We start from the raw sequence: 16,348 nt of genomic DNA, 5'->3' as shown, positions 1-16,348 counted from the left end.
AGATGTGTGGTTAATTGAAACCCAACCACCAAACTGCACCGGTATTCATGATCTTGTATTTAAATCCATAATATTGCCTTTACTACTATTTGAACCTTAGAACTCTCAACTTCGAAATCATCTGATTTGCAATCATGAGTTCACCACTAAACCAACCCCGTGGATTTATCTGCAGCTAGATTAAAGTAAGTCACTTTCAACATAAACAACTATTGCAAAATTAAATATATGAGTAACCTGAATGCGTTTTTTTGTAATTTGACCACTAAATTGTTAAAAAAAAATCATTCAAACACATATTATCAAAATTTGGCTGGAATAATTTTTGAAACACTTTATATAAAATATATGGATTTTATAAACAAAGAGACCGAGAATTCATTATATCACAAAATAACACTAATATTTAATTTTTAGTAATTCCATTCAAATATATGTATTGTGTTATTTTAATAATGGATGCTAAAAGTTATTTCTTATGAAAGAATTTTAAAAACAAAATAGTTTTCATTTGCAATGTTTATTTTACTTTTCAATTTTTGTAAAGTTAATTTAATCAGTATGAAACAGTACTTGTAAATTATAAATTCCAATTTTTTTATATAAACTATTTATCAATAACCAATACTGTTTCAAGAACAATTATTCCCTTTTAAAATATGATTTTACAGAAGAAATTATGTTCATTGAAAGTGTAAATTACCATAATAAAATTCTTGGATTTCACAAGCTTTAAAACTTTTTTCTCAGTAAATATTAGCATGAAACAAAGTTTGTATTTATTGAAAACAAGATGAGTTTTTTCTGGTGTTTAAACTTTTTAGTCACCTTTAATAACAGGATAAGGTTTTTGTTATTTATTTTTATATATTCAAGATCTATCAGATACCAGAGGATACTGATTTTTATGTAGCTAGTTTTATTTTATTTTTTATGTAGATTTTTTTTTTTTGTATTTTATCAACTATTAATAACTTAATCATGGAGTCATAGGCAACTACTACTTTGTAGGTTGACTTATACATTTTCTGACACTAACCACAAGTCAAACCTAGTATCTTCAGTACTACCTCTAGTAAACAAGCAAGCTATCACCTGTGCCAAGAGCAAAGTTAGTTAATGAATCTAGTAGATCCATAGTTTATTTCATGGAACTTAAAGAAAAGATCTTTCAAATGAGGTGTGCTGTAGACAAATATACTAGTTGTAATGGATTTTTTATATGTACAAGTAAAATGTGCTTGTCTAATTTGAATATGTTTGGTGAACCTAATAAATTTCTGTGTCTTGCAGGAGTATCAACAGAATGATGCCATTTTAAAATATTTTCTATGTATTTCACATTATGTAATTATGTAATAACCTTTACTTTCAAAATGTTATCAGCTATTTCCTGGCAAATAAAAATAGGTAAACACATTGGTAGGTCTAGTTGAGTGTAGAACTGATATTCACTTATGTATTTTCTCTCTAATAGTTTATGTCAAGGTTATTATTTCAATTATTTTGGATAGTATTCAATTACTGCATTATATAATTTATAACAATAGCATATTCCTGTAATATGTTTATAAGTATTTGTATAGATTTTTTAGGGCAGAGATTGATTATATTATAGTAACCAAAGTAATGCAAGTGCAGAGGTAAAAACTTATGCACTTATTAAGGTATAGTAACCGCTACCTATACATAGCTATGTATAGTTTAGTTAGCATACAGTACTTTATTGTAAGTCAGCACACATTTGACCCATGATAAATATTTGTCAACATTTATCCTGTAAAAATTTGCTGCTAACATTTTCATTTAGCATATAGTTATTGATTTTTATGATCAATCTGTGTTTTAGTTTAATACTCATATATTGACTCTTTTATTCAATCAAATTTGCATTTTTATTTTTGTTTAACAATTTCACTACAAAAATCTATAATCCCTGAATAGTCTGCTTCCTACTGTACTTATATTATCACAATCAGAGTTATGTTAGATTGTTTGACATATTAGTACACTACTGCTCACCTGTAATTTTACTCTATTATGGTGCTATATAAGAATAAAATATATACATATATAAAATCAAAAATATGCTTATCAAGATGTGTGTGTATATATAAATATATATATATATATATATAAAATTTATTCTAATTGATCCACCCAAGTACAAAATTGAATAAAATAAAATGACACACCTTATTTTTCCATACAATCTCTACAATAGCATTTTCACAATAACATACATCTTCAGTTGTAGATTTTTTCTTTTCTGAAAAAAGTTTAGTGTTAAATTACATATTCAACTCGATTTTATATGTACAATAATTATTAGTACAGAGGTGATATGGGTCTTGAAAACATCGACTTCGGAAAAAAAAAATATATATATATATATATATGTACATAAAACTTTCTGAAAATTCAAATAATTGATCAACATACTGATGATTGTGCCAATTAACCTGAAACAATAATGAATTAACCACGAAACAGAGTAACAGAAAAACCTAAAAAACTATACCAAAATCATTAATCACAATTAATAATGTGATTGTGGTTTGCTACACCATTATGTGGTTGTGGTTTACTGATGTGTTGCGGTTTGCTACATCATTCCAGTTGGCAGTGAAGTTGAGTTGTTCAAGTTTTGTGGTTGTTAGGGTTTATGTTTTCCAAATTTGTAAGTTTTTATTTCTTTTTTGTTTTTGTTTTTTGGTGTAATTGTAGAATTATGTACCACTGATGATGCAGGATCCCACAAAAGTTGACTTTCGGCATTAATATTTTAGGTTTATCTGTTACTGTGTTTGATGGTTAGTTTGTTGTTGTTTGATTATATATATATATATATATATATATATATATATATACATACACATCAATATGTTAAAATTTGAAATATCAACCAGACTGTCTTTGTCAACGTTTATAACATGTTTTCACTACCATGAAATGTAATAAAATGCTGAGGATGAGAATATTCCTTGAAATAAATATGTTTTTGTAAGAACTCTCATATCTTTTTGATTATATCTTACGGTTCAATAATTATTATCAATATATATTACTAACATATTCACTATAATGTTGTATAATTTTACTTAAATCATAAACTTGAACAATTGATTGATGTGTCATCTAATACATAATAGCACTCTACATTAAATTCTCTTCAATTCAATGATGTAAATGAGAAATTGGACCTTATGGAAATGTGGACATATATTTCCACTTTACGAAACTCTTAAATTAGATCCTAATTTCATCTTTAATATCTAGAACTATATTTTTAACAAGATAATAACTATTATTAATAAGGAACCCCAAAAACACAAAAACTAGTTCAATAGGCTATCTATAATTAAGACATTCTTAATTCCTTGATAATAATGTTAGAATTAACACTCAAAACTATAAACCATAGTAAAATCTTTAAATATGCTTAGACACTAATTATAACTTCCCAAAAAACTTACAAGCTGAAAGATTATTACAGTTGAATTTTAATAATTTGTTTAAATGGGCACATGAAAAATAAACCTTATTATTAGCCCTAAATAAAAAAAAGTAGTTAATACATGATACGATGTATGCTGTGTATGCTGCATAGCAAGAAACCAAACTCGTTTGTCAAACTAGTGACTGTTTTCAAGGAACTCCTTCTACTTGTAAATTTGATCTCATTTAACTCCCATAAGTACCTTAGCAATTTATTGATTAGTACTTCAGAAGGGATGACCATATTACACCCTTAACAAAAAATCTTGTATACCATTCTTCAAATTATGTAGGATTATCAGTCATCTTCTCATCTATTTAATACATAGGCAAGCTGTAAAACTGTTAAAATAACCAAGGGACTAACTGAAAACCTTTAAATCAAGATATCACTTTGTTCTGTTCTAATAACTTACAAGTTACAAGTTTGTTATATTATGCTTTGTCATAAAGTATTTTATGATCTGAAATACATGAAAACTTTTCGGCATTCATAAGCAATGACAGAAATTACAGAAATCAGTTATGAAGTTATTAATACCTTTTTTATCTAATGAAATGAACATATGTCTGTGTATTTTCATCACAAATGAATATTTAACTACAATTAAATATTTGGGTACTGAACATGCTTTAAAATAAATTTACTTCTAAACACTAAAGATGCACAGAACTGAATTCCATGAGTCCAATACCTTTTCAGCAACATATTTTTGCTATTAATTTTTTCTCAACAACTCCATGGATATAATTGAAGTGCTTATGTGCCTATATGTATGTATGTATGTATATGAGTGAGTGTGTGTACATGCATGCATACATTTGCTTGGGAGTGCACAAAAGTGTTTTATTTTACTTTAGCTATGTCCTTAATCAAATAGTAGCTAATTCCAAGAATGACATATATTTATTACAAATCGATTAATTCATCATAACTTTGTTTTGTTTTTTTGTTATTTAATCTTTTCAGTTATTAATTCTTCTTTTGTAAACATTTATTCAGTTACTATTTCTTCTTCTGTACACTAAAATTTTTATATGTATTTGGTAAACTTAATATTTTGCAAATTCTTGGAATTGGAATTATTAAAATTTTCTTGCTCTCAGACTCCAATCTGGCAGAACAACAAGTTGTAAAAGTGAAATAAATAAATAAACATAATTAAAAGTACAGAAACTATTCTTTCTTTATTGTCTAAACATTATGTTGAATGTTGTCTTATAGCAGTATTAATATTAGATTGGTACTGATAGTTGGACTATTAGCAATCATTTAATCGTAAATCTTGCTAAATACTAATAAAAACCATCATATTTGTAAGCTTTGTCTACAGTAATCTTACTATATTATGTTGCTATGAAAAATTACATAGAATTTCTCTCCAAAAAGTTAATTCCTTAATCCTTTAGAGAAGACTGCAGCATGTATGTGGATTTTAAATCCTTCCCTTTAATTCGGACATGTTCAGTCATTCCTCTGATAGCTTTGTTACAATCATTTTCTACACGTTAGTATTGGTTACTTAATATTTCTATTAAAGTTAATAATATTTCATTAGCAATCTCTAATTCTACATTGTAGTAACTATGTTGCATATTTGATCTGATTTTCCCCACTTGTACACTAACTGAAACCAAGCAATTTTTTTAAGAAAATTGTTATTTTCCATCTTTTAGTGAAGATAAATTCTTGTAATAATTTTAGCTTTCTTTTGTTTTTAGTTGAATTTTACTAAAACTTTATCACAAACATATTTGTATTTAGATACCTGAGCATATTTTTCTTAGTAAATTCTAGTAACTTTTAAGATGAAACTGATTCATATGAATTTTTAAACATTCTTTGCCAAGATAAGTAATTATGTTGCATTTACCACAAAACCTACCATGATTTTATAAGAAAAAGATTGCTACATATATGAAGTTAAGAAGTCTCTATCCAGTAGCTAAAGTCAATAATAAAGCACTATTTGACATAGAATTCAATATAACGTCATCTGTTATGTGTAACATAGTAACATCATCTATATTTAAGTAGATATTCAATGGGTATTGATGACATTCCTGCTAGTATTTTAAAAGAAGTTATAGGTGCTATTATTATTCTTCTTACAAATTTAATTAATGAATCTTTCACCGACAGACTATACCCTAGTTGCTTAAGACCTCTGTTTTTATTCCCATCATTTAATACCAATAAAAACTTGGCCTTATTGTCTATATCTTCTGAATAATCTACTTTTAACATTTCTTGAAAAGCATAATGTATTAACAAACTTTCAGCATTGTTTTAAGAAAAGATTGTTTACTGAAACAGCCGTTTCCCAGTTTCTGGAAAATATTTTAAATTCCATAGTTAACAAAAAGATTCCACTTTCAATTTTTTGTAAACTCATTAAGCATTTGATTTAGTTTGTAACTTATACTGATGAAAAATCTTAGTAACTATGATAGCAGAAGAGCTGCTTATAATTGGTTAAGTTCATACCTTACAAACGGCAAACAAGTAACTGAAATTTCATCTCTTGATAAGAATACACATGGTCCTCATTTCAAGATGTAGAATGCAGAAGATTCAGGAAAGTGATCTCAGTCCCTTCTGTTTTTTTATTATTTATTAATGACTTGTATTAAAATTTTGAGCCATTGTTTGTATTCTTTTTGCAACAACACAACTATATCTATATCTGAATTTAATTATTTAAATGGAATTGAAATTTCTACTGTAGCAAATCAAAAATGACTCACTTGATGGATTGTCTTTTAACTTTAAATATAGATAAAACCACTGCATTGTGCTTCTCAGGTATACATAACATTGCTGACCATGTGGATAAAATTCCTGTTAATGATAACAGTAGTATTTCTATTGCTCATAAAGCAAAATTTCGAGATATTTCATTAGATGAGAAGTTTTTGCAGGATGATCAAATTGACTTCATTTGTAACAAAATCAAGCCATACCACTTTTCTTTGCAGCATCTTAATAAAACACTGAGCTTGTCATAATTATTAAATATTTATTACGCCAATATATATTATCGTATAAAGAATAATATCATCTCTTGGGGCTTCCTCAAAAAGTCAGAATATGTTTCAAGATATAAATATGGGCTATCAGATCATTATCTGGAACCCACATCAGTCTCATATACATACTTATAAAGTAAAATAATGTTAAAATAAAATAATATCCACCTTTACCAAGCCAAACAATGGAACTGTTTTCATATAACGTAACACAATACTTCAGCTTACAAAGGGCCAGAGGGCTAGTGTAATAAGGATCTTATTATAGTACCATTGTCATTTTAATAAAGTGCCAAACCATTTGAAAAATCTTTCCTACAATTTATTTAAAACACAATTAAAAGAATTTATTTCACATTAACAATATTACTCTCAATGAATTTTTAAATAATCACCCTCCATAAAAAATGATGGGGCGGGTTTGTTATGTGTTCACATTTTTACTTCCTTGTATGAAGTAAAGGAAGGATTGCAAAAGATTTCAGTTTCCAGATTTCAACAGAAATATCCATCTTGACCATTCTTGAATCCATTTTGACTAGTTTCGGCATGATGTCTGTACGTACATACACATGTATCTCGCATAACTCAAAAACGATTAGCCGTAGAATGTTGAAATTTTGTATTTAGGACTGTTGTAACATACAGTTGTGTGCCTCCCCTTTTGATTGCAATCAACTGGACCAAAATTGATATATCATAAGTAGTACTTATTTTCTTTGGTCCCAGAGTTAGCCAAATGAAATTTTAATTAATGATATATTTGGATATTTCAAGGGATATTATTCTGTTGTAATATTTTATATTTATTGTATTTACCTTAATACTATTTCATGTGTTTGTATTATCATGAACTTCGACATATCTAGTTTTTGTTTTATTATCTGATTTTTGCTTGATGAATAAATTCACTATAGAAGCTTAATTATAATTAAGCTTCTACATCGGGATATAAAAATGTGGAAATTTTGTAGCATATGAAAAATGCCATATCTAACTGGTATTTGAACCTGGGATCTCCAAATGAAAGGCCAATATGCTACCACTCTGCCATGGAGATCAATGAATTATAAATAAATTTATAATTCACTTTGTGTTGATGTGAACTATATTATATATTTTTACTGTTCAGAATAAATATTTATTTATTATGGCAGCATATGTTAGGTTTTATTTATTCTCTTAAGAATGATAATGGATCCAAGAAAAAAAAATACAAAAAAGAAAGAAACATACAAAAAAGATTCATTGTTGAAGAATATGTGAAATTTACTAGTTAACTGCATGAAGTGTAAATTTTGACTAAACAATATTAGAAATGTAAGACGCACTAATGATTCTTCGAATGATAGTCAGAGAGAGACTGACAGACTCTAGTGGGGAGCCGGCTTATATAGTGTAGATGGAGCCGAGTGAACCACCAGGAGATGTGTGAATCATCAGAAGCCAAGTGAATCATCAGGAGCCGAGTTCATGAAACATGTTTACGTTTTTTTTTTTTTTTAAACATTATAAACATGAAATAATACAGAGTTAAATCTTAATAAATAATCAATACAAAAGCCATAAATAAAAATCAGCTGAGCATATATTTATATGTATGTTGAATGGAATGCATAAATTTCAGTGTATGAAAAATTTCTTATTTATAATTGAAATATTCATTACATCGAAATACTGTTAAATTTTAGATGAAAATAAGTCAAATACCAAACAAGTTGAATTAACTTATAACTGCTTTACGCATTGGCATAAACATTGGTTATTCATGATATATTCACAATTAAACTTGAAAGTACAAACTATTACTGAAAGAAGGACCATATATGAGTAGTTAGTGAAATTGATGTACCAGACTAAAAAGAAAGATAGTCGAAGTGATAACTTCAGGTTGGATCATCAGCTATATCTTGAGTTCTTAAGAGAATAAGTTACTCTAAAACCTACACTTTGCTCACAGTAGTGATAAAAATGCATAATATCTAAAACTTAATTCAATTAATTATCAGCTGCATAAATGTGACGTAGGTTAAACAGTAATTTGAAATATGCGGCAAATGAAATGCAGTACGGTTTTAATCAAATTAAAATCTTGTTCATTTTTATATAAAAAAGATGTTAATCTGAATATAAATACAATGTTTCCTTTTAAGATTTATATTTTTTCTGAAGCTTTTGTTTTAATTTTAATGTATGCTTCATAAATTTATCTAAAGTTTGAATTTGATTTACATAACCTGTTATGTCGTCATGCCAGCATGGCCGTCAAGATGCAGACGAAAGAAGTTTGTACCATATTAATTTTGTGTTTATTGTGGTATATTGTTAGTTCTAGTAATAATGTTGTGGGTAAAATGTTACTTAATGACTTTCCGTATCCGATGACAGTAACAATGGTTCAATTACTTTCTATCACCTTATATTCGGGACCTTTTTTCAATATGTGGGGAGTGAGAAGATTTGTTGACATAAGTTGGACTTATTATTTTAAATTAATTGTACCTCTTGCTTTAGGTAAATTTATGGCATCAGTTTTTACGCATGTTAGTATTTGGAAAGTTCCTGTGTCATATGCACATACAGGTAAGATTCTTTTTAGATCTGTATAAATATTTTATTTTTATATACCTCGATAATTACTATATTTATCCAAGATAGTTAAGTGTTCTTTATTTGTTCAGTGTATGGCAATTTTTTAATACCTCTAACAGTATTACATTATAAACGATTTACGCGATCTAGTCAGTGCCTTTAGGTTAATAGATTTTCCCCTAAATTTGTAATTGAGATTATCATTTTGCTAATAAATTTTTTGCATTTTACAAGTTTTTATTATCAAAGATAAGAAAATTTTATTTCATACCTTAATCTAGAACATCGCTAAATGATTCTGAAAATTAAAGAATTATGGTAAATTAAAAATAGTGCCACTAGTATATAATAATTTTTGGAACATTTAGTTCATATTATTATTTTTATTAAATAAGTACAAAGAATTTAACAAATATTATTAATTAATCTTACTCTAAATTGCTTGTATAACTAACTATTTTATGAAACCTAATTATATTGTTTACCAGATGGCAAACTTTTATAGCCCCAAATTATATACTAATTTAATTTCCTTAATAAGTTCATAATTTATACTGTAAGTAAAATATCAGCAGATTAGAAATCAGGAGTTATTCCAAGAATGAATAGTTTTTAGTCTTTCTGAGAATTCATTATTATTTATAATTTACAAGTAAGCCAGTGACAGTTATAGCTGAAATTAATAACAGAGCCTATAAGATTAACTTTACCTGAAGCTACAGGGAACAGCTACTACCAGTTATACTAGTAACATTAGTTGATAGAATGATTAAAAATATTATGATTCAATGTAAAAATAAGCTAAATTTGGTTTAGATCACCATTTAAAACAAATATATGTATAAATATGATTATCATGAAAAATCAGTAAATGAGAAGGCTCTGTAAAAACTTATATATTTAATAAGACATTAAACTTAGTGTGTATGCTATAATGTAATGATTTTAGGTGATCTTGCACAAGTCATCGATCGCTCAAAAAAATGGCATAGCCAGTCAAAAGAATCAAAACTATCTTTAGCGAGGATTGTTAGAGAAAGTAAGAAGTGAAGAGTTTTCCCATTCCTTTTTCTTTGAGTCAAATATAATATCACATTTCAGTATCAGCATTCCAAAATGCAAGTGATATTCAAGCAGTTTTATTAACACCTTCTCTTCTGTTTTGAATAAGGATTGGCTACATAATGAATGGCATTGCTCTGAAAGAAAGCAAGATCGACAAACACAATGTCTATATTATTTGTGTTACATTGTTTTATGTTAGCTGTTCTAAATTGTTTTAATTATTAAAAAAATACTTGGAAAAAGTGTAAAGCTACAAATTATTGATTTATCTTCAACATGGTAATTTTTTTATTGTATAGCTTAGCTCCTAACGGTTGTTATTTTTACTAGAAACATATTTTTTTCTTTTGTAAATGTCTCTTTTAGTCAGTTTGATTGATGCCATAATCTAAAGAATTATAAACTTGTCACTAACACTCAATTAGGTAATAAAAACAAAGCTTTATTAAAATGTTAACAATAAAGTTATCCAATTTCATCAGTATTAATAATATCCATAAAAATGTTTATAATATCACTTAACAAAAAATAAAATATTTGAAGTTAAGTTTTAATTATTATAATTAAACTATTTACAAGTAAAAGAAACTGAAAAATTACACATGAAATAAGAAAAAAATTGATACAGTAACTATAAACAAAAGTTTCTAATTTTTGAATGATTTACTAAAATTGGAAATTGATACTGGCAAAATTGGTACAAATAACTATATTGAAAAATTTCTTTACCATTTACATACAGAAAACTTATTATTCAGTAAAACAAAGGATTTTACCCTACAAATTAGTGTTTCAACCAATTAGGAAGAATGTACCAGATAAATCAAATCATCATTACAGCTATCACCATCATTCAGTACAAAGTGTGGAAAACTTAATTAATTATATATTCATTACCTCCATTGAAAATTATAATCTTGTAAATTTAGTTATAATTATTTAAAAATCATGGTCAGGGTTCATTCATTTTTTTATGTTATCGATTTTAATCTCAGTATTTCTGATAATTTATTTTAAAGAATTCTTTTGGATTTTTAAGAGCTTTATTTCAGTCATTTCTGTTGCTCAACTACCAGTTAATATACAGAGGAAGTATGACAGTAACCACTATCACAATATACTCAGCAAGATTTATTGCACTTCCATCTGCCTACTGTTATTATTTCTCATTTGTAATGAACCTTTTTGGAGTTTTTTGATTATTTGCAGTTTGTATTATTCTGACAGAAGAAGAAGAAGGAGTCCAATTTCTTCAAGATTGAACTTTGCTTCTTAATCCGTGCTAGTGTGTGCTTGGACAAAATATAATTCACCCAAGTGAATTATAACATATGGAATTGTGTGAAGAGAATTTTCCACAGATGTTAACGTATACTTGATATCTGGTTTCAATAGTAGCCGTCCAGAGAATTATATTGTTCATTTATACATGATGTAGTAAATATGCAACGATAAAATTTTATAATAAAGAGTTAAATATGAACTATCATATATCCGTTGATGGGCTAATTATCTCAGAGCAGTTTGTGATTCTGATTCAAATAGCAGTCCTGTGTGATTCAGAGGTCCAAGTTTGACGGTAGAAATTGATGGAAAGTCCATTTACTTTGTGAAAACATTATATAGGTCTTGCATACTGGTACTGTAAATGTTTGCAACAGTAAGCTTTCTATGCTTAATGGAAGATTGATCAGCAGCTTCAATGAAGCCACTGATTGGATGGTATGTGATCAGTGGCACGTGTATAGTGATATACTAAATCTGCTTTGATAATATCATCATTTAATGATCATACTCATGGGATTAAAAGCACGTGGAGATTTGCAAGCTAGAAAATAAAGGTGTATATTGAAAGGACAGATTCTGTCTAGAATCTGCTACAGGTAGCAGATCTCTAAATTCCTGGAATTAAAATTCTAGAAAGTTTATGTGGAGAAGTGAAATACCAAAATGCCAATATCGACCTTTTTAAAAAAATGTTAAGAGATAAAGAATACTAGCCACATATGTGAAAAATCTGAAACTGTAGTACTACTTCATTAATTTCTAACCATTTTTATGTTATCTACACATATCTTCTGTATTCAATAAAAGAATGTAAATATCAAATAATATATTTATATATATATATAAAATGGTGAAGCAACTGATAGTCAAATAAAACTACCTTTATTTATTCCTCAGCAATATATTTAAAGAACATTTTTTGTGTTTGAGTAGTAATAATATGTACTTTTAAAAAATCCAATGTCTGTACAAAAGATTATTTGAGTTTATAACTATTTAATACGATAAAGATGTATGATTTGTTTCTTCAATGTAGTTAAATATTTTATTAATCATTATTATTATTATAGCTGTGTGTAAATAATCAGCATTCACATTCATTAAAATACAATCATTCATTTACTTCATACAGGTGTTAATTTTATTACCGAGCACAAAAGAAATTAAGTTCTGTATAGAAGTATTAATCTATTAAAAAAAAAAAACTAAATTATTTAAATTAACAATATCAGCAGCTATACAAATACCTTTTTAAAATTTGACATTATATTTTATTCCAAAAAATCATTTCAATTGTATTAATTAGAAATATTGTCTATTGTAACTTGGCTCAAATATACTGTAAAGTGTAATCTATAAAAGTGGATTTTTAATTAAAAGGTTTTATGGTCGTAATAATTTCTTGGTTATTTGTTTATTAATCAAAAGCATTTTATTATTGTTAATTAATGTACTAACAAATTATGAAACTGATTCTAAGTACATAAAAATGAAGATAAACTCTTCTTTTTTTTGCACGACTTTATTTTTGGATTTATCTTTATCTTTCTTCTTCTTTCTTTCCTAAGACAAGGTTTTATAATATAGATGTTGCTCTTTGTTGTCATTCAGGAATATTGTCCTTGGTTGTGTTGTTTTATCTTCCCCTCTAACATTTTTTAAAATAGTTGTTCTATCTCATGTTGATCATTTTCATGAAAGTGGAAGTTTTCTTCTATTTCCTTTAAGTTTTTCATTTGTTACCCTACCAGTGTAAGATATTTATAGAGTTTAACTACAGCATTGCATTATGAAGACCTTTTCTAGCTTCTGATTGCCATTTTTATTGTAACTTAATTCAGAATTTGTTTCATAATTTTTGAATGGGTATCTGTTAAAAATGTTTTATTATCTAACAATAACCTTATTTGTGTAGAAAATTTAATGACATTGAAATTCATCAATGCAATATTTTTAAGTGTAAATGATTGTATTTTGTAATGAGGTTTAGCACTTTTAAGACAATTAACACTTTTCACTTGTGATAAACACGTTTCTTAAATTTTTATTCTCACTCCATATTTGGTTTATAATTTTAACAAGTTATTGTATTTTAAATTTATATTGATCGTGACATAGTTAAACACATATTAAAAATGTTATAAAGGAGTTTGTATATTAATCACAATTTATTAGTACCAGGGGAAATTAGAATGCTTGCATTTATACTACAAGCTTCTCAATCCCAGTTTAGATTTTTTACAGCCACTAGTCAGAGAAAGAGTACATGGAAAGTTGTATAAGTAACTGCCCATTTCCCACAAAACCACATAAATGTTCAGGAATATTGTAACTCTATGTGGTTCCTGATCTTATCTGGCTAAAACTTGTAAAATAACTTGGGGAAAAAATGGTTGGGTATAAGAGAAAGGATGGATATTGAGAAAATAATAATCTATCCAGAAAAGAACTGTGAAATGAGACAAACAATCCCATTCTACATAAAGAATGCTACAAAGCTGTTTCAGGTAGTAATTGTCCATCCTGCCAGTTTCTCGTTAAAATGATGTGTCTTTTACTTTGTTTCAGAGCAGCATATTACTGTTGACTGATTTTACATTGATCATTTTATATATAAATTAATAAACAGATCTTTTATTCTGATCAATACTTAATAATATATTGCATATGTCATGTCATCATTGTAAGATAAATTATAAATGTAAAAACAAATTATAAGACAACAAAATAGATGTGATTAAAGTCCAGATTAATTATTAAATATATTACAAATTAATTATTGTATAAACACATGAAACAATGTTCGAGTAAGTACATGGAATATAAAAAATTATTACGAAATAATCCACAATTCAGAAGTAACTATTGGAAATTATTTTGAGCGCATTTACAGGATTCTGGATAAATCAGTTATTCAAAAATTCATAGACCAAGTAAAATGAAATCATTTAATTATATTTTAAATAAATTCGTGGGAAGATTTTTCAAATGATTCAGCAATTTGAAAGAAATTGTTAGGAATTTTAAATGAAAATGTCTAAAACCTGTGGTTAGAGAAAGTGGAATATTGACAATTGCATTGGAAGGCTCAGTAGAATGAGAAAAAAAGTGAGGAAGAGGATGAAGAAGAAGAAGCATTAAATAAATATATGATGTGAAGATTGGAAACTGCAAAGGAACAAAGGAGAAAGCTGGAACAGGGATGGATGGAAACAGCAGTGGTGTAAGGGACTTGCCTCCATGCAGAACTCTACATGATGATGAAGCTGAAAGAGCATAATAATAATGATTTCGATAATGTCATCTGTTAATAAAGTGGTGTGAAATATACTGAATAGGCTAGCAGATACTATTCATCAGAATGGCTTAATTGCATTGACATCTGACTTGCATCATGTAGCTATTCTTCAGCATTGCAAACATTAGTGCAGGATTTACCACCAAAGAATAAAAAATTATTTCCTATGACTAATTGGGATCCATTTAATTTTGTAATTTTTTTTATAACAAATAAAGATATACAGAAAATGTGCTAAGCTTATTGTTTTTTCTGAATTTTTCTTCTGGAATGATAACTTTTTTAAACCATTTGATTAAGTTAGTACATGCTCTTGAAATGAGGCTTTACTAATCAGGTTAATTTGAAAGGACTTATCATGATATTTCTTTATTTCTTGCCATTCTGTATAAAAGTAGCCATTGGCTAGTTTAATATCTTTTTTGAAGTTAGGGATATATTAAATACCTGTTTCTCTAATTATCATCTAGAACTTCATAAATGCAATCTTAATGACAAATTAAGTAAATTCTTTAAATGCAGAATTTAAAGAAAAGATATATAATCAAAAAGATGTTTTTTTAATCAATAGGTAATGGTTGGTTAATAATATTGATAAATTTGCCATTAAACTTATAGAGATTAAAAGAAAACTGTACACCCAGCTATTTAAACCTGGGCTTCCCTATATTCATTAAAAGATAAAAAAATTGACAGGTCAGTCAATGGAAACTTTTTTCCAGTAGTTCAGAATCAAGTATACTTGTAGTCCCTATAATTAAAAAAAATGGTCAAGTCAGGATATATGGACTTTTAAAGGTTATTTTAAACCTAATTTAGCTGTTAATTGTTATCCAGTTTCACACACAAGATATTTTTGTGTGTTGGCAGAAGTATGAGTTATTTTTATTTAGTAAAATGATTTTAATCAGACTTATATGCAATATTTGCTTTAGATATAATCACAGCAGACAAATACAAGTCAAAAAATGTCTTATGAATTTCCTTTGCACCATTATTTTTCCAGTGAATTATTGAATAAACCTTGCAGGATCTGCTAGGTGTGATGGTTTTCTTAAATATACTTATAACAGTCAAATATACTAAATAGCCCATGAATTGGCAGCTTCCGTGGCACAAATGGTAGCATCACAGCCTTTCATCCAGAGATCCTGGGTTTAAATCCCAGTCGGGCACAGCATTTTTCATGCGCTACATTTTCATGTCCCATGCACAAGCTTCAAGCTTATGTGGCAATATCATCAAGCAAAGAAAAAAATTAAATTAATTGAATTTTGTAATTGATTAAGAAGAAAATTGTTTGCTTCCAAAGTCAGTAAAATGTGAATTTCTTTTCAAACAATTAGAGAATATTTTGTAATTTTGCATTTACTTCACTCACGGGTGGAAAGGGAAGTTTCTTTCTTGACTTCCATTGCTAAGAAATGGCTATCTCATTTCTCCTTTATTGTACATTTGTTTTTAACATGCAGTGTAAAAGCAGAGATTATTAAAAAAATAATTAAACATTTAAATTTTTTTATTATTATTTTGTTTGTTTTTTTCTTAATTTTATTGTGCATTGATAAACGTACACTT

The 16,348-nt window shown here is 27.3% G+C and overlaps 1 protein-coding gene across 3 annotated transcripts in view; it reads left to right on the top strand.

Annotated features, from left to right (window-relative positions):
* The first annotated feature begins 8,786 nt into the window (after positions 1-8,786).
* Positions 8,787-16,348, top strand: part of LOC142333489 (solute carrier family 35 member E1 homolog) — a 60,554-nt gene continuing 52,992 nt past the window's right edge. For all 3 annotated transcript variants that reach the window (XR_012758614.1, XM_075380733.1, XM_075380732.1), the window contains exon 1: positions 8,787-9,111. Coding sequence is in view for 2 of the 3 variants with exons in the window: in XM_075380733.1 (XP_075236848.1) it covers positions 8,787-9,111 (325 nt within the window). In the remaining variant the exon portion in view is untranslated. The remainder of the gene's footprint in view (positions 9,112-16,348) is intronic.

The sequence above is a fragment of the Lycorma delicatula genome, chromosome 12 (genome assembly GCF_047948215.1).
Source record: "Lycorma delicatula isolate Av1 chromosome 12, ASM4794821v1, whole genome shotgun sequence".
NCBI lineage: Eukaryota > Metazoa > Arthropoda > Insecta > Hemiptera > Fulgoridae > Lycorma > Lycorma delicatula.
The sequence above is the reverse complement of the archived record's forward strand: the minus strand, read 5'-3'. Positions and strand labels throughout refer to the sequence as shown.